The 20,385-nt window shown below is 39.2% G+C and overlaps 1 protein-coding gene across 1 annotated transcript in view; it reads left to right on the plus strand.

The window, feature by feature from the left end:
* CFTR (CF transmembrane conductance regulator) overlaps window positions 1-20,385 on the plus strand; it is a 91,359-nt gene that overhangs the window by 31,103 nt on the left and 39,871 nt on the right. Inside the window, exons 11-14 of the mRNA XM_086473119.1 lie at window positions 3,841-4,032; window positions 15,533-15,627; window positions 18,295-18,381; window positions 19,247-19,979. Coding sequence (XP_086329245.1) covers window positions 3,841-4,032; window positions 15,533-15,627; window positions 18,295-18,381; window positions 19,247-19,979 — 1,107 coding nt within the window. The remainder of the gene's footprint in view (window positions 1-3,840; window positions 4,033-15,532; window positions 15,628-18,294; window positions 18,382-19,246; window positions 19,980-20,385) is intronic.

Consider the following 20,385-nt stretch of genomic DNA (forward strand, 5'->3'; position numbering starts at 1 on the left):
AGTAAGAAAATAGAGATTTAAATGGCAAAACTATTTTCCATAGGAAGTAAAAGGAGATTTGCAGGAATAATGCAGACTGAAACCTGAAGTTAATCCTCGTGGTGAGACTATCCCTGCCCTTAAAACAATAAACTGGAGATCACAGCATAGATATCCAGGTGGCTCAGTGTGCTAGGAAGCAGACTTTTTTTTTTTTTTTCCCTGCCTTGCTAGCATTTTAAGGAAAAATTTGAACACAAGACAGTCAATACCCTGACAAGCCTGACACAGATTAGCCAGGTAACCAAGATGGGTGCCCTGGGCATGTGGTATACCTGGTCGCTTGTGCTTTGCTTCCTACAGTGCCTCACTCAGACAGGCTCCCTGAGTCCCAGGTGAAAGCCTGGGGAGGTGCTGCTGAAGCTGGTGGGGTTTTGAGAAAAGTTGTGGTTTAGATTAGTCATCATTTTAGAACGCAAAAATGTTATCAGTACATTTAGTTTGCAGATAACACATCCGATTAACCTCATTAATATAAAATCAGTTGAACTGTGATACTTTTATTCACTTTGAACAGCAAGTAATTAGATGAGTCTTTCATCTTCACTGGGTTTTCTGAGGAGACATGAAAGTCAAAATAAACATTCATTATGCGTTTGGCAACTTTTCTTTTCCTGTTTAACAAATTGTTGGTGAACATACTCTGATTGCATGGGGTAAAATCTTTGTCTGTTGGAGTCAATGGCAAAGGACCCATCAATTTCAATATGATCAAGTCTTTCCATCATATTTGAGAAGTCGTGGCAGTCTGGTGAAGTGTCCACTGACTGGAAAAGGGGAAACATCACCCCAATTTTCAAAAAGGGAAAAAAGGAAGACTGGGACAACTACAGGCCCATCAGTCTCACCTCTGTGCCTGGCAAGATCATGGAGCAGATCCTCCTGAAGGCTCTGCTATGGCACATGGAAAATGTGGAGGTGATTTGTGGCCACCAACATGGCTTCACCAAGGGAAAAGCCTGCCTGACAGATCTGGTGGCCTTTTATGATGGAGTTACAGCATCAATTGACAAGGGAAGAGCAACTGATATCATCTATCTGGACTTGTGCAAAGCCTTTGACACTGTCCTGCACAACATCCTGGTCTCCAAATTGGAAAGACATGGATTTGACAGATGAACCACTCGATGGATAAGGAATTGGCTGGAACGTCGCACTCAAAGAGTGGCTCAATGTCTGAGTGGAGACCAGTCACAAGTGGTGTTCCTCAGGGATCGGTACTGGGACTGGTGCTGTTTAACATCTTTGTGGTGACATGGACAGTGGCATCGAGTGCACCCTCAGCAAGTTTGCTGATGACACCAAGTTGTGTAGTGAGGTCGACACACTGGAGGGAAGGGGTGCCATCCAGAGGGACCTGGACAGGCTGGAGAGGTGAGCCCAGGCCAACCTCATGAAGTTTAACAAGGCCAAGTGTAAGGTCCTGCACCTGGGTCGAGACAATCCCAAGCACAGATACAGGCTGAGCAATGAGTGAATTGAGAGCAGTCCTGGGGAGAAGGACTTGGGCGTGCTGGTGGATGATAGGATGAACATGAGCCAACAGTGCACACTTGCAGCCCAAAAAGCCAACTGCATCCTGGGCGGCATCAAAAGATGTGTGGCCAGCAGGTCATGGGAGGTGATTCTGCCCCTCTATTCTGCCCTCCACCTGGAGTACTGCATCCAGCTCTGGAGCCCTCAACACAAGAAAGACATGGAGCTGCTGAAGTGTGTCCAGAAGAGGGCTACCAAGATGGTCAGAGGATTGGAACACCTTTCCTGTGAGGACAGGCTGAGAGAGTTGGGCTTGTTCAGCCTGGACAAGAGAAGGCTCCAGGGACACCTTATAGTGGCCTTCAAGTACCTGAAAGGGGCCTACAAGAAGGTTGGAAAGGGACTTTTTACAAGGGCATGTAGTGAGAGGATGAGGGGAAATAGTTGGAAGCAGGGAGAGGGCAGGTTTAGACTAGATACAAGGAAGAAGTTCTTCACCCTGAGGGTGGTGAGACACTGGAACAGATTGCCTAAGGTAGTTGTGGATGCTCCATCCCTGGAAGTGCTCAAGGCCAGGTTGGATGGAGCCTTGAGCAACCTGGTCTAGTAGGAAGTGTCTCTGCCATGGCAGGGGGCTTGGAACTAGGTGATCTTTGAGGTCCCTTCCAACACAAACTATTCTATGATTCTATGATTTTTCAGTAATGATACCAATAGGACAGAATGAGGAACTCAGGACATGAGGTTGTCCTCAAGCTGATATGTTGAGGTGCATTTTACTGTGATACTTCTGAATTAACAGAATAGTTTTCCTATGTTGCTGATAATCCCAGATGGCTATTGATAAAGCTGAAACTTGTAATTCAGAAATGTCAACTGGAAAGTGCTGATGGACGTATGTATATCTCTTTTATTCAGCTACTTAGGAAGTTGAGGAAAATTCACGTTACACAAATTCACGTTACACTGAGCACTTTTCAAGGCAATAAAAGGCTTATAATACACCTATAAATTATAAATTTGCAAAAAATAAAGTTCACCACCACCCCCCCCGAAAAAAAATTTCTTCTTCCGTTACACCCTCTAAATTTAAGTCTCCTTCGTGTTGCTTGAAACTGTTACTGTATATTCCAGGAATTGTCAAGCCTGTGAAACAGACTCCACACTTATGTTATCTATAACAGGTATGAAGCCTGACATCAGTTTTTTAACACTGCTTCAATATTAGATAGAGTTGGGTTTGGTTGGTTTTGTTTGGTTGGTTGGTTTGTTTTGGTTTCTTTTTTTTTTTTTTCATTTGTGTTATATGGCATAAGATACAGTAGTTTAACATCCAGTGTGCAAAACATACTAAGTGGCTGTCCTTTGCAAGATCAGAAACTTCTTACTCAGCATTTTGGAAAAGTCAGATTCTGGTATAATGGAAAGAATCTCATGAGACTCCCCCCGCATACTGTACAACTTGTCAAAGGATCTCTGGGCTTGACAGCATGAAACTGTGATTTAGACAGATTTTTAGGTATTTGGCTGTTACGTCCCAGCTTTGCTGACTGTTTATGAGTGATAAGAACACCACTGGAATGGATCTGTAACATATTTTTCCTTGTATTTCTCAATTCTATTCTTTGATCTAGTTGCCAGTGATGTGTGACAAGGTTACTACAAGCTACTGATTAACTTCGAAATTATAACATGTCAGTACTGAAATTGCAATCAATTCTTTTATGAAGAGAAATAGTAAATATACTTAGGTCATGTATTCACGTAAATGAGTTAACAGTTGTAGAGGAAAACTGAGACCGCACTGAATGGTTGTGAGTAATTGTATACACATACACAAAGAAATTGCATTTTTCAGGGCAGTACAGTTAAAAGGCTTATGAACAGTAGCAAAATTGTAAACATGAATTGTGTTGTACAAAGAACACACAGAATAGTCACTGATAATGTTAAAAATCAAATAACATTCTCCATAAATACTAATACCTTATGTCTGTGTGTGCCTTACAGATACTCACATTTTTACCTTGTAAAATTACTGGAAGTTTAATTTAAAATATATACTTTTGCAGCAGCATACATTCCTTACAAGATAACTTGCACAATTTTTATTGAATGAATTTCCTCTCATTTCAGAGGCCTTTCAGAACCATACACATCTTACCCACTAATTGCAGCTTACACTAGATCAGCACTTAGAGGGACATTCTTTATAAGACAAATGTGCCATTTAAGTGACTTAGCAGAGTGACTCTCACTTTGTTTAGCATTTCTTATGGTTGCACAGATCTCTGATATATTAACCAAGTGTTAATGATTTTTCAGACTTCTCTTCTGATGTTGATAATGGGAGAATTGGAACCTTCGCAGGGTAAAGTTAAACACAGTGGAAGGATATCCTTTTCACCTCAAGTCTCCTGGATCATGCCTGGAACAATAAAAGAAAACATAATTTTTGGTGTATCTTATGATGAATACCGATACAGGAGTGTCATCAAAGCCTGCCAACTAGAAGAGGTGAGTCATCCAGGACTCTTAAGACCTGTGACCCAACCCATGTGAAAAACCCCAAATAAAAAGTCAGAGAGTGGAGCTTTAAGCAAGTGAGACATTTCTGAGATTTAAGGAACTCGGCCTGGCATCCCCATTTCAAGCCAGCCTGTTGCTAGCTCCTTGGGAGATACACTGACAGTGCCAGTTCTGGTAGTTTACACAACAGGAGCTAAATAAACTGTCTCAGATATTATAAGGTGTTTGCCTTCTTAGTCTTCCTTGCTAGTTAAAAATCTGGGTAAACGTGTTAATGTTAAAGAAATTATGTAAAAAGTATTGCTCCTACGATTTTTTTTCACATTTCTTCCCCATAAAGAAGCTTTCCTTAAATTCTTGGAAATTAACCTGTTTTCCTCCTTTCTTTTGCACTTCAAAAATGGCTCCGGGGATAAATAGAACTCTGTGTCACAAACCTGAGTTATTTAGAGGAAAATCTTGACTGAAATTGGGTTTTTGTGTGTGCACATTCAAAATTCTCACACTGGAAATTATTGCAGGATATATCTTTATGTGACATGTGGCCCACAATTAGTACAATGGCGTGAAAATGTCCTTGTGTGTGTTTGATGATGCCAGAGGGTAGTGTATGAAAAGATATCTTTTCACATTGCAAGATACAAAAGGAGCCAGAATTTCAGACCTTTCCACCCTTATTGCTGTGCCTTAAGATCTGGCATTTTGTCTGTAACATGTAGATGAAAACAATAAATATTTACCTGTGCTTAATAGGATCTGTCTTAAGGCCACACAGTGAAACATATTTTCCTTTAGCGCCAGTCAAGCAAGAAAACAATAGCCAGTCTGTTTAAAAAATAAGATGAGGTTACTGTGCTTTATCTCAGACCAGGGTATAGTTAAGCGATAAAGTAAGCTTTTCTTATATGTTTATGGCCATTTCAGCTTGTGTTTGGATTGTGGTTTGCTGGAAATCTTCTTTGAAAGCTTCTGAAGACAGGAGAATTAACAACTTCTGTGTCAGGCTTTCCGAAGAGAGTAGCTCTTAACCCTGGTCATAAAAGTTGTAGTTAATGCCAAAGCTCCAAGAAACAACTGACTTCAGCAGTTCAAAACTGTCCTTGCCCAAAGACGCTTCCCAGCCCAGGCCCTTCCTAAAGCAGAAGGTGGTTAATGATGGCTCAGTGTCTCAGGTTTTGTGGGACAGCTCAGTGTCTCAATGTCAGCAGGACAGCTTGTTGTTTTGGTGTTGGTGGGACGGCTTGGTGTCTCGGTAGGCTGCAGCTCCTTTGTTCTCCAAACAGGCTCAATCAAGCCACCTTTGATCTGTGTTGGTGCAGCTCTGTGCAGAATGATATGCTTCACCTCCTAGCAGGGCTCATTATTTGAGATCAAGTTTGATACTTATAAGGTTATTTTCTTTTGGACTGAAAATGAATAAATTGGGCTGGCCTGAAGAGAAGGCAGAATGGTCTGGAAGGAAGCCAGGTGCATTACCTTATTCCTATTATAATGCTTTCTAGTCTTGTTAGCTGTCACATCTTAGTTACCAAACAGGACTTAGTATGGCAGATTGAAGGATGGATTTCAAATATTAATTCCCTGTTTGTTCCCTAGTATGACCTTCTAGGGCTTTATTGCAACAAGGGTTCATGCTTTGTTGGATTGGGGTTGTGTGTGTTCTCATTGTTCAGAGAGGAGAGCTACTAGAGTGTTTTTGCCTAAGTGAGTTCACTTTGCCCTTTTCTCTGCAACTTCTTAGGTAGTTATGTAGTGCACCTCAATGTAGGCCTGTTGCTGAGTCTAGTTCTTATATGGGCTCTTCAAGGATTTGATGATATAAGAGAGTTTATTTCCTTATTGCACATATGCTGAAAGTCAGTTAACATACAGCTTTTAATGGTGGCTAAGTGAGATTTACTTCCAAGCTCCATGCTCACAAAAACTTTTTTGGGAATGCAAAGCTATCTTTTTTGACCCAGTGGGCAAATAGATGCATTACTACTGCAAAAAGTAACATACCTGCGAAATGCTCCCCTTTGCTTTGCCGTCTCCACCATCACCCTATAGAGGAAGCGTACGGAAGATCTAGTGTAATTCCTAAATTTGATGCCTTTTTTCTTTTGTCTTCATCAGTGCCAATAAAATACTACAGGTCACTCTATGTGGATCATGTCACACCATCTACATAGGTTTGGGGCTTCCTGGCACACAGTGAATAGCCTGTTCTTGTCTGTCAACAGAACAGGACACTGAAGCTGGGTGATTTCATGCAAGGTGCTTTGTGCCTTGTTTTAGGTCTATGCAAATTATACTAAGCAAGTGTATCTTAAATAATTTGGGGTGCATGAGAATTTTCAGAAAAGTCAGTGCTGTGTTTTTCTGCCTGACTTTTTGAATTGGTACATAGTACATTTTCTAAGGAGTTATCACTTACAGCCTTTTCAGAGTTGCTAACTACTTCAGATAAATTTATGTCAATGTAATTACAAAGGATGGAAAGTGCAAGTAAATATTTCACAGAGCTTTCCATATTTTTTGGTGTCCAAGAATAAAATTTTCACTGTATAGGAAATCAGATCTTTATTTAGAGATTAGAATGTGTTATGTGTTAGATTTTTATTCCCTGAAGTCCTAAAGAATGGCAAATCTGGTTATATTAACCATTACCTGAAAAATAGGTGGACTTTGGTAGGTTTTTCTTGGATGGAAGAAGGATTTTTGATGTTTTTATAAAAGATGCTCTTGTAGCTTTACATTTTGTTCTGTATGTGTATGGAACCATCGAAAGGAATTTTAAAAAGATAGTTTCTTCTCTAATGAATTTTGGACAATTAACATTACTGGAAAGTAATGAAACTATGCGCAACAAAAGGATTTTCTTTTATTTCTTTTGTTTTGTTCATGAACTCACGTAAGTATATAGCAGTTTAGAACACTAAAATGGGACATTTTTTAGTCCAGAGAGTTCAGGTAGCTACGTGTTGTACTTCCTTGACTTGTATACTCAGTTTAAGAGCTTTCTGCCTTCAGCTTCTTATTCTTGTTGCCTTGCCGCAATTCACATACCCTCCAGTTGTGCCAGTACGCCTGTTCATGATGTCATACTGTGAAACAGAAGATGAATATTAAAAAGAAAATTATTATGATATGTTGGAGAACTGCATCCCTCACAGATACTCTGTCAGGATGGTTTAACAAAGTATGTTTGTGTAATGCATAATACATTAGTAGGTCAGTCTGTGCCTGGGTTTACAGGCTTAATTAGTGTGTACACATCTCTCAAGTATCCTTTTTTCTTGTGCATAACGTAACTGTTATCTCACCCAATGCCCATCACACAGGTGTGTGACTGATGAACGGTCAGATGCAGTGAATCATGTCGCAGAGTAGATACTGTTTTGTGAGGCTACATAAAGGAAACGTGTTTTAATGCTGCTCCTTTGAGTGTAGCCCCACTTGATAGCACGCACGTGGCAGCAGTATAGTGTCATAGGTTTCGTGTCCTTGGTCCTCACAGCTCTGCTCTGTAGCCTCGTCTGGCATGTGGGGGTACCAAGGGCAAGGGGCACCACAGTGCAACCCTGTACGAGCGTATGAGATCTGAGTTGTTGAAAGGATCCACAATGAAAGACAGTTGTGTGTCAAAGGCTCAGTGGGGAAAGTTTGTCAGTTCTAAGTACCACTGCTTGTCATAATTTCAGGAAGTCACTGTATAGATACATAATACTGAAGAAGCATGAGGAGGGTTCTCAAATGCATCTGTATGTGCATCAGTAGAAGCATGCCTAAGGTATTTTTTAAACTTCTGTTTGTACAGCTCATATGTGTATTTTTGTGGTAGTGTAGCCTGCTTTATATGTGTGAAATTATTCAGAACTTGATTATAATTACATTTCTTGATTATATTTTTCCTTTGAGGGTAAGTAGGGCATCAGGGGAGGCAAAATCATGTGTTACAATGTCGTTCTAATTACCAGAGTTTGTAAATGGGCAGAGGTTAAGAGTAAATAAGAGCTACCTTAGTGTTCTTGGTATCCTATAGAAACAGCCTTACTGACAAAAATTATTTCTGAAAGCCTAGCACAAAGTAAATCTAGTGTAGGTATTGCCCTTACTCTTGTGTGATGTTGAACTCAAGGGAATGCAAATACATTTACATTATATGATACACTCTGTAAAACATCATAGTAAAAAAAGTTTTACAAAAAGGCATAGGAGAAGGGCTGCTTGTTCTTTCTCCACTGCCTTCTTCCTCTCTTTTCCTTTCCTTGAGAAACAGCAAGTATTTTAGCAAGCAAGCTGGGTGGGTACCTAATTTAACACATCTTCTAAAATAAACATCCCAGTTTGCGAATACGGAGGTCAAGACTTTCAACTCCTAGATCAAACCATTCCAGCACAGATCAGTAGTTCTTGCCATTTGTCCTTTATTCAGAAGCTTTTTTGAAAGAAATTGTTTGAATGGATTTAATTTTGAGTGTGCAGGTACTATCACAAATCTATTACCTTTAAAATCTTATATTGGCATGCTATTAGAGAGAAGCCAAGATGCAATCGGTACAGATTCTGAACTCATTTCCTAAAGAGAGTCCCTACAGGCAAGCTTAAAGGTACACGAAAAGTAAGATAAGATGAATTGGTGCTGCCTTGGCTTATGCTACTGTTTTTGGGGTTTTTTTTTGACAAGGTATTTTACCCTTTTTATCAAGTACTTTTCATCACATTCATGATGAAAATCAGTTAACAAGAGAAGGTGAACTTTTGCCTAGATCCTCAAATTGAGGACCAAGTAGGAACAAATTTAACACTGAGAAACCACCCTGCATAATTAATTGAGTTTTATTCTCATTACTCAATAGCAAAAACCACTGGGAGATGTGAACTGAGTTTATATCTCTATGGAAACTTGCTACTAAATCTGAAGTAATTCAACAAGTGAAACTTCCCTGGAGATTGAAGGGTTGTATTAGTATCATGGCAGGGGCAACATGAATATAAATGGGAATTTGTGGGAGTAGCCAGCTGGGTTTGCAAAATCCTTGTTACTGTTGTAATGAAAAATGAGGAAGGAGTGTGGCTTGATTTTCACATTTTTAGGTTGAAAAATCAGTATTAATAACCTACTATACCCAGGGTGTGGGATTTTTGTTTGATTTTAGTGCTTGCAAAGTTAAAAAGGTAACACCTTTGGCAGTTGAAACAGGAATCTTTTGTGTCTAAGTACTGTTAACAATGAACAAAGTCATCCTACGAGAATGTGTTCCTCCAGTCAAGACTGCAGAAGCAGGCCTGTTACAGTTATTCTTGTTAAAAAATAAACAAACATCGTATCCCATTTGAAGGGGTGCAGTAATTCATTAGTTTTGAAACCATACTTCCATGACTTCCTTTTTGCAATGTAAGATAGATATTTTTCCACCTAGTTAGTTCATTTGATCCTTCAATGGTTACCTAAAAGGCCATAAACACATAATGGCAAACTACCTTTAAGAGATTACCACTTTTAAAGTAAACACATATTCTGATTTGAGAGCCACCAGCTGCTCATGAATGTAATGTTTAACATGGCATGCAAATAGAGGAAGTGTTCCCATGTGAAATCAAATCATATAATAGTACTAAAGAAATTTGTGGCCAGATCCTGTGTTTTTTTGAGCTGGTTTTACAGGGACTTCAGGAGATTCATTTTCATGTAAGAGCTTAGATTATAGAGAAAATAACTACAGAAAGAGATAGTTAATAGGCCAAGCCCTGGTTGGTTTATGTTCCTGCATGTTTGGTGTCTCCTCGCAAGGGATGGCATCCATTCCTGGGTGATGAGTTCACTGCAATGTCAAGGATACCCTCCAACAGAAACATATATCCTTGAATCCCACTGTACTGCTCCAGCCCCTTTGATCTCTGCTGGTTTGTTTGATTTTGGTTGGTTGGCTGGTTTGGCAGGGAGGAGTTTAGCAGATGACTACATCAGTCGGAGTTGAGGGGTTATTATGTCAGTGAGTGAAATTCTTTGTGCCCTGATTTTGTACCTGTTTTTCACAAGGGATATTGGCAAACTACAAAGTGTGTGGAAGAGAGGAACAATAAGGATTCAAGTCTGGAACTGAGTGCTTTGTACTAGGTAATTCTCTACAAGAGGATGTTAAGAGGTGGCTTGGTTATCTAATCAGGTACAAGTCTGCAGTGTAAACTACATGAGAGCAAGTTACTTAGCTTGTCTTCACAGCTGGGGAGAGCAACAGGCATGTCAAGGTGAAGTTCATCTCATCCTAATGTAAACAGCTAAAATAGCATAAATACCTCTTTCAGACAGAAAGTCCAGATAATATTTCAAATCTCTCACTACAGCCATTGCATCTCAGACACGTGGGGCCAAAAGCTGGCTACCTTTATGCTTTTTCCACCTTGCACTGGTATGATCCGCTGGCATGAGCAGACTCCTCTAACTGCAATTCTTGTCTATGGCCCAAAGTCGTGGGCAGGTCAGCTGTGAAGCTGCTGACACAGTGAATTCCCTGGGGGAACTGGAAGTAAATAGGCTAGCACAGTTTCTTTATAACATGGGAGTATCTTGATTAGAAAAAAAATAGACTCAACTCCCAAATGCACTGACTTCAAGAAGCTTCTCGGCAGTCAAGTAAATATGTTTAACAGAGCCTCTCTGCAAAGTTCTGTGTTGATATCGTTTAGTTAAAAACTTATTTCAGTCAAGACAACTCTCCCCTCTGCCCCTTTCCCTTAGGTACAGGGCTCTGGACTGGTTACCTTGGATGTTGTCCTACCTTCTGTGTCACTTCTGGAATCATATTTTATTCCCTTACTCTGCCTTTAACCTATCCACATGCAGCATACCAATTACTTCATATTTCAAAAATCTGTTCTTCGGGAATGTTTCACCATAGAGAAAGTGAGTTTTGCCAGCATTCATGCGAGTTTTGGGTGAGCCTGACACTCTGCTCAAGGTTACAAACTCTTGCAAAAGCAAAGCTTATGCTTTTTGAATCATGAAGTCCTTCATAAATGGTTCAGCTGGAATCTAACAAAAGCCTGAGCTTCAGGAATCATAGGAGTGATTTATTTACCTAAATAAAATAATCTTTTTAAAAAAATTCTGATTTGAAATAATTTAAAGAGATCTGTTTTTCTGGCTTCTGGAAAATGAGGACTTGAGTATATTCAGCTGGTTAGCCAAAAGCCAAGATATAAAAAAAAATACTGAAAATTCTTCATCTTTTAAAAATTAATAGAAATGTTCACTAGTATGTATGAGTCTGAAACACAGACTTGATTTCAAAACTTTAAAATTTCAAATTTCGCAGTTTAGTTCATATCTGTGTTATTTCCAAGGTAATTTCTTTTCTGAAAATCAGGACAAATTGAAAGTTATGCATTCTGCAAAATGACGTTTCAAATTAATTATCTAAAGTTTTTCAGTAATCACTGAATTCAAATCTGGAGGTTTCTTTCAGTTCCATTTCTACCTTGTTGGTATATTAGAATTGAATATGGTTGCTTGGAAGTACAGAAATAATTGTGTTAGTGAGAAAGCAGCAAAGCAAAAGAGTACATTTTCCTCTTATAACTAAAGATAAAAATTATTTATTAGGTGGAACAGTATTGCAGCTCCTGCTGGAAACCCTTGGTGCTGCTTCTGCTTAGCTTGTATTTAGCTTTACTTGGCATTTTATACAATAAAGGCTTCAGTATTTTTCTTCTAATTCATTACAAATAGTCCATACTACAGAAAGAGAATTGCAAAGTGTATTCAGGGGCAGCTTCTCTAAAACAGAGAAAGAAGGTAAAAATGGGTGTACTTTGGCAGGTAGGAAGGAGGTAGCAATGTGAAGGGGGGGATTTTCTGGGAACTGTGGAAATAAACATGTGGAATGTTAATGGCAATGAAGAAAAGGAAGGGGATAGATGGTTAAGATAGTGGGACTGTAGAAAAAATGGAAGTGAAATAGAGGAAAGGGTTAGTGAAGATGGAATGGAGATAGTCAAGACTGCTGCTCTGTTCCTACAGTTTCATGACTTTTATCTCTTTGGAGGGAAAGCAGAAGAGGGAAGATTGAAAGTCACATCATTAAGGACAGATTAAGGAAGAAAGAGGGGCCCCATAAGTAAAATATGTATGTTCTATCATTATAACTGCTTGAGTAGTTTGAGTAGCCTTGGATATATAAAGCAACTATTTGCTGAAAGGCATGGTTCTTACAAACTATTTTCTGTCGGGCTTTATTATCTTAGTTGTTGCTAATGATTTATCAAATTACTTTGATAACAAACAGTCTCTACAGAAAAGACTTGGTGTGTGAAGTCCATTCTGAGGTTTTATTTTTTTATAATAAGACCATATTTCCTGTTCACCCTGAGAAGAGATATTACCTTAAACTATCTTGGCTGTATTCTTCCATACCAAGCCCAAAGGTATTATGAAGGTCATCTCTTTGCTGCTGAGGTAGATAAGTATGACATTTACACTGTTAAAAATATAAACAGATATTAAAAGGTGTACCTTCTCCTTGGGTGCACAACTTGAGATTTGTTAGCTCCTGATATTAGAAGCAGCCATGAAAGTAATTAATGTCTGTGGGAACTGTGGGGGGTTTCTTCTCTGATTAGTTACCAATAGGTTTCCCAATTTAATCATTGTGAAAAAGCTATGTTAAAGAAAATCCAGTGGCTAATTCATTAGTATACTGGGGTTTGTGCTGTTCAGCATCATTACATTAGGTTTGTCCCTGGCTTGATTTCACTTCCTGCATAAAATGACAGCAAGGATGTGTTTGGACCAGCCCTATGTACTTTTTTACAATAGGTAATGCATGTTCCAACAAATAGCATTGTGTGTCTATTGGACTTCATCACTCTGTTTACGCCTTTGAAAGAAATTACTAAACATTTTTTAATTATTATAATTACAGCCTGAAAGGTTCTTTGTCTGTTCCATGCCGTATATTATCCTGAGGTGAAGGGTGGAAGAGAGCAGAAGGGGAACTCATTAAAAGTCTGATTAAAATTCCATGTTGACACACGTGCAAAGAAATATATCTGACAAAATCCCACCACCATTTAAAACAATGGGAGCCCTGGAATTGATTTCAGTAGGGCTAGGATTTTACCCTGTTTGCAGGGGAAGACGCACGGGGCCCAGTTCTTCACCTGGGCTTTTCTGGAAGAAGTAGAATCAGGAAACAGCAATGGCCCCAGCACCGTTACAGGCAGCAGTACTGGTAGAAATGGGAACAGTTGAAATCAGTTTAGATATCTAGGTACTTAACCATGCAAATCCCAATGTTCAGATTAAGCTATTGGGTAAATATCAAAGTTACAGATGAATAACATGATTCCCACATGCATAGTGAAACCACAAAGTGATCTGAGCAGGTCATCTCAAGTTGAGTGCCAGAAAAGCTTTTATGCCAGAATGTCACATATTCTCTCTAAATAATTCATGACCTATAGGAAGAAAATTTTGTCACATTCAGAAAAATCTTCTTTTAAAAATGTTGCTGGTACTGTTTTTCACATCCTTTTTTCTGCAAATGCCTCAGCTGTTATGTTAGTACCAGGGATTTGCTTATATGATTCTCCTTTTACAAGAGGGAAATAACTAGTTAACATGAGAAGAACTTAAAAATCACCTGCAATAGATTTTCCATACATAAGAGCATCTTGATTTTAAGGTCAGAATCCTCTAAATCAGGAAGTAAACGCTATTATCAAATTAAAGACTTGGGAGAATCTCCCATTTCCTGACAGGCTAGGCAGTCAATTTCTAGTCCTTGAGTGGCTGGACCTTTCATCTGTCACTGATCCAGGGCTGAGCAGCATTGTTCACTCTGTTCCTGAGGTCAGGGCAATTTACAGGGGAGGAAGAAGGAAACATTTCTCTGGAAGGATTGTTATTTATTTATTTATTCTGCAAAACCTCAGAGGCTTGGAATGCCAACAGGCTGCCCAAAAGAGAGTGATTAACAGTCAAAATCACAGCAGGGTGATCAAAATCGGATTATATCTGACGTTGTGTGACATGCAAACTTATAGAGAGCAGCTCCTCTTAGAATCCCAGGTCATATTGCCCTGGAAGTTCTTCACCAGTCTTCCAGTCTTTTTCCCAGAAGCTGCAGGATTTCTGTGGGTGCTGCAGAGTGCATGCAGACAGCTGAGTTCCTGCATGCCCCTTGGCTGCCTCGGGGAGGAGAGACCCTAAAACACACTACCTCTTCCAGAGCACTGCCTAAAGCCTGCTCCCAGGAGCTCACTTTTGCATGCTGCTTTTTTTTCCTCCAGAAGTTGCACTAAAAGAAAAATCTTTGTAAAGCGTGAGAACACTGGAAACAATTTTATCTGGTATCAGATACCTTGGTCATCTTCCTTGGCTGCAAGGAGATCCCCACCTTGGGAGTACAAGGGCGTGCACAGGCAGTGAGAGTGGCAGTCCAGTGCTGCCAAGTGGGGAGCACAGACACTGGGAGCTTCCGGGATACTCTGGGCTTCCAGCTCAGTGCATGGCAAACTGTCCTGGAGTTGTATCCGCTGGAAACCTTCATGCTCTGGTGCACAGGGAGGTCATCCAGCCCATGTTTTTGGGAGAAGTCCCCTGAAACTACCACCACCACAGTGATAGTGGTGTCACTGTATTGGCTTAAGGACATAGGCCAGGTAAGGCTTGAAGGCAGAATTGGTTTTTGTTGGAGCAACTGCAAAAGTAGAAAAACTAGACAACCTTCAGGCAAACAAGCCATTCTCGATGTCTCCACTTCCATGAATTATTGTGGTTTGCATGGATCCTCTGTTTCAGTGCTAAATACTCCTCTCAAGAAAATTTCTGGCCACCTCTGGCAGAGGGGCACGAGGATGCCTTTTCTCCTTTCTCTGTCTCACATGAGAGTGAAATTATATTTTCTGGTTTTGTCACTGGGTAAAGATTAATTTTTAGCATAGTCATGAGTTGTAAGTAACTTACAGCCCAAGCGGTGGAACTTGGCTCTCAAACCTTTTGCAAACTTTGAGCATTTCTGGAATCACTGGTTAGGAATTTTGTGCAAGCGTTTTTTAATAAACCTGCCTGAAGTATAAATTTCTCTTGGTTTTGAAGAGCTCAGATACAGAGTTTGCTTCTTCCTGTCCCTAACTTCAGTGGCAAGTACATTTATCATGATTATGTGACAGAAAACTCGAACAGTCAATGTATTGGATTGATACTGTATGAAGGTACATTCCTTGCTTTGATGGAGATCTAGCAATTAAGACAAATATTTGTTCTTGAGATCTTGCAGCCTGTGATTGCTTTCTGCAGTACAATGATATGTTTTCTTTTATCACCATTTCTGATGACATAAACAAATGAAAGAAATAAACCTCTTGTGGGACTTTTTTTTTTACAACTTCTGTCTAACCTGTCTGCACACTGTTGTACACTATGCTTCCATCCAGTCTGTAGCTTGAGTTTCTTGGATATGGAAAATACATGTCTGATTCTTAAAAAAATATTTGTTAACAGGACATTTCCAAGTTCCCAGACAGAGATTATACAGTGCTGGGTGAAGGTGGAATCATTTTGAGTGGAGGCCAGCGAGCACGAATCTCACTAGCAAGGTATTTTTCTCTCAAAGTAGTGTTCTCTTTCATGTATAAGTAAAGCATTATGACTGAGTACTTTAATACATGTGGACCAAGTCTTGCTAAATAAATATCCTCCAGGTATATCAGGAACTTCATTTTACTGTCAGAGATTTGAATTTTGCCATGCAATTGTGTTTGTGATACACCTGCATATTTCTTTATTGAATTTTAAAAGTTCGATGTCAGATGCATGCTATGGCTTAGCTGAAGATGTATCTTCCCCTCCCTGATGCAAGTTGCCATTTGGAGATTCAGACCTTTAAGTGTAGCTTTCTAAGTACCGAAGAAACCCATACAAAGATATAAGTAAGAAGTGTTCCAGGATATTTCCCTGCTATGACACTTCTACTAAGTAGTTTATATACTGGTTAATGACACACTCCCTGTCTACAGGTAACAAAAATGAAAAAAATACCATGTTTCAGAAAATCTTGCTAGTAGTTTTGGTCTTTTTCTGTTGTAAAAAGAAAAAGTGGAAAGCAATGTCTAATCAGTACCTGTGAATAATGGTCTTGCCTTTTCTGTTTGACCTTCCAACGTTAGTAAGTAATTTCGGAGGGCTACAGAACAATAACATAGATGTTTGTCTTGTAAACTAGCTATGTGTTTCAGTGCAATCGCTTAGCTATTATCAGAAATTCAGTAATGACTGCTCTGATGTGTAAATGGCCCCATTTATTTCTGTGCCAAGTGCAAATTGTGCTGGTTCCCATGCTCAAAAACGCTGGGGAGAAGTAAAATCACATTATGGTGATCTACACTGACATCCCATAAAAGGTGTACGTGTCTGTGTGAGGCTAAAAGATGGTTTCCTTAAAACAGAGAGGCTTTCAGTGTGAATCTTTCTAGTGGATTTGTGAGAGGGAAGAGGTATATGGATGGTTCTGTTTTATGCAGTAAGATAAGGGAGGAGGGGAGGAGCAGGCAAAGCTTTCAGAGAAAAAAAAACCCAACCACTTAAATTTTCATTTAAAATGCAGTATTTATGTGAAGTATTTCCCAGATTCTATGAATAATCATGTCTGTCACTTTTCAGGTGGTCACAGCTCATTTACTGGAGGGTCACAGAACTGATACAATATGGTTATTGTCAGCTTTGTAATGGTTATTTTTAAAACAATTAAATGTCCCAAAGACAGTGGCTGTTATCTGCTTTACATTTGGTTTGCACTCCAGTCTAAGCTCAGCATGCTGCAAGATGCACAGGTGTTGAAGTGTGGGTTGCAGACGAAGATGTGAGAAAGCTAGAGGAGAAAATTTAGGATTACAACCCTGGATTGTACCCGTCTGCACTGTTGATAAGCTAGGTGTTACTTGCTTGGACTGGCTGCATACGTGTGTCTGCTGTACTCTGTGCAAAGTCATGTGAAATGAGAATCCCTGCTGGAAGTGCCATCAACCAGCCATCACGAGAAACAGATGGGGATTGCCTGAGTCCATCTTTCTTACACAGCTCTGTCAGTGCCTGCAGCTACAACTGGGGGAAAGAAAGGACCAAGGGAAAAAAAACAGTGCATGCCCTGGGTTTGAGCTAGCTCCCTGGTCCGGTACCCTAAAGCCAGTCATCTATAGCTACTAAGTCCAACATACAAATTGTAGCAATAATTTGAGTGCTACCATTATTCCAGGAAGAAACCTGCAAACTTTTTGCTGGTGAAAGTGCCAAGAACAGTACGAACTTTTATTTATTGTGCAGCCACTACATCATAACGTATGGTTATTGAAATCCATCATGACAGGATTTTTCAATAAAGTTCCTTAGTTTATTAACATAATATACTATTATTGAGGGCTTTTTCTCCTGGTGGTTAAGTATTTTCACATTGTTTAATATCATAATTTTAAAACTCATTGTTAAAGTACTTTAAAAAGTTACCATAATGCAGCTGTCCAAATTTTCTTTACTAATTATACCTTAATTCATATTGCATCATGATTTTCATACTCATGGAGGAAGGCAAGGGGCCCTTTTGAACATCTGTTGAAATTGATTTTAAAAAACCGATCTCTCAACCACTGGTTTATGTCTTAGTGAGCCATGTCCAGGCACACACAGCTTAAGGTGCTAATGCCACAAATAGTTTTTCATGTCCCAAACTCGAAATATTGTACAGTCCCATTTCAGATGTTTACAAGATCATGGCTCACTAATACAATTGTCTTTGCTCACCGGTTATTTCGAAGTACTTTTAAAACTAAGTGCTGAGACCTAAGTCTTTTCACACACTTATTTATGTATATGTAATATTCCTTCAGGCACCAGTAGGCGTTACAGTAGGTACTAAATTCCCATTTAAATGCTCATTGCACACCCACAGAGACTGTCAGATTCAGGCCATAAACAGATCTTTAGAGTAACCTGTGGAAAAAGCAGCTGGAAAAATAGCTTCCTTTGATTGCACAGAAATTAATAGAAAATGGAGTTAGTTTGTAATGTGATCTGCAGCAAGGAGAGGCTTTGTTGAAAGGTGTCTTATAAGCACATTTAACATTGAACTCCGGCTCCATATTGATGCTGTAGAAAAGTCTATCAATTACAAGTTTTTGAGACAAAATTGTAAAGGCATTCTTTTTAAATTATATTTATGTAGATTTATAAGACTTATGAAAGCTAATGTCATTTCCATTTTCTCTGTTCAGAGCAGTGTACAAAGATGCTGATTTGTATCTTCTGGATTCTCCTTTTGGACATTTAGACATTTTTACAGAAAAAGAGATATTTGAAAGGTACCGTATGTTTTGATAGATTGTATTTAAGAATCTCACCAAGCAGCACAAAGTAAAACCAAGATCAGAAATTTAATAACAGTAAAAAATACTGAAGTGATCAAAATTATACCTTTTGGGACTTTTTATTTTTAGGGATTCTCATAACTGAGTGTTTTGTGTTAGCAGTAGGACAGTGTACTGTGCTGGGACCAAGCCTGGGCCAGGAGTAAGCATTACTGCTCCCTCTTGCATCTCAACATATTGAGCTTGATATAATCTATTGATGACAGAGTGCATGGCTTTATATCTGGTGTGTCTGTGTACTAGAAAGTGTTTAATGTTAAAACACTTCCCTTCTTTGTGAGTATAATTTTTTACAAAAAGCTATATTTTGTCTTGTTTTTCTCATCACTGAAAGACTGGTCACCTGAAAGTACCCACTAACCAAGAGATTGGCAGCAGGTTGGCCAAAGGCAAGGAATTTTGGCTTGTCCTGATGGTGTAGCTCAAAACCATAGGACACACACTGCCATTCCATGAGCTTTTCAGTCACCATAAGTGACTAATACTTTTAAGCTTGGTAGCAAAAGATTTAAGTAACCCTAAGATGAAGAGAAATGTTTCATTTTCATGTTGAACTGAGATCTTTGGATTGACCTGAAAATCATTAAATTTCCCCCCTTTTTTTGGTTCCTCCGATAAAGTACTCACCCTTTACACATCTCAGCCGTACCACCTCCTTTGTAGTTTGAGGGAGCACCAAAGACTGCTTGTACTGGGAGTGGGGGGAGGTAAAGGCAAATAGATTGAAGGTGAAAGGGATAAAAGGAACATTTAATCATGAAGAAAAAAATCTAATTTTTAACACTTTCATCTTTTATAGCTGTGTGTGCAAGTTGATGGCAAATAAAACTAGGATCTTGGTTACTTCAAAACTGGAACATTTAAAGATTGCGGACAAAATATTAATTTTACATGAAGGGAGTTGTTATTTCTATGGAACATTTTCTGAACTTCAGGGTCAACGACCAGACTTCAGCTCAGAGCTGATGGGGTTTGATTCTTTTGATCAGTTCAGTGCAGAGAGAAGAAATTCAATTCTAACTGAGACTCTCCGTCGATTTTCCATTGAAGGAGAAGGAATGGGATCACGAAATGAAATAAAGAAGCAATCTTTTAAACAAACATCAGATTTTAATGACAAAAGGAAGAACTCCATAATTATTAACCCCCTTAATGCAAATAGGAAGTTCTCAGTAGTGCAGAAGAATGGGATGCAGGTCAATGGGATAGAAGATGGCCACAATGACCCACCAGAAAGGAGGCTCTCGCTGGTACCTGACTTGGAACAGGGAGACGTAGGTCTGCTTCGGAGTAACATGCTGAACGCTGACCATATGCTGCAAGCTCGGAGGAGGCAATCTGTGTTAAACCTGATGACGGGCACCTCTGTGAGCTATGGACCAAACTTTTCCAAAAAGGGAAGTACAACATTTCGGAAAATGTCTATGGTGCCTCAGACAAACCTGTCTTCTGACATAGATATCTACACAAGGCGTCTGTCTCGAGACAGTGTCTTAGACATAACTGATGAAATCAATGAAGAGGATTTGAAGGTATGGGTTCATTTGCATTTATCTTGGGTTTTGATATGGTGATAGTTTAGCGCAATATCCTCATATATTTTTGTATTTGACTGTGTCATTCCTAATGCAGTACTTCTCTGTGGGATAGCTTTTTGGAATATCTGTGAATGTGAATATTTATTAACTCAAATATCATCTTGAAATCACTGAAATCCTCAAAAATTTTGCCTGATTTTTTAATGGTTCCTGAATGCTGTCTGTAGGGAATTTCAATACAGAATTTTATCTCCTGCACTTTTCCTTTAAGATTACTTATGCTAAAATGAAATTTGAAACCATAACAATGAAAAACATTGTTTTAAAACATTTATGTAAAATTGACTTTTGAAATGTTAAGGCTTATGGAAATACTAGCACAGTCTTTAAAACTGGAATT

Source organism: Leptosomus discolor, chromosome 1 (genome assembly GCF_034619465.1).
Source record: "Leptosomus discolor isolate bLepDis1 chromosome 1, bLepDis1.hap2, whole genome shotgun sequence".
NCBI classification, from domain to species: domain Eukaryota; kingdom Metazoa; phylum Chordata; class Aves; order Leptosomiformes; family Leptosomidae; genus Leptosomus; species Leptosomus discolor.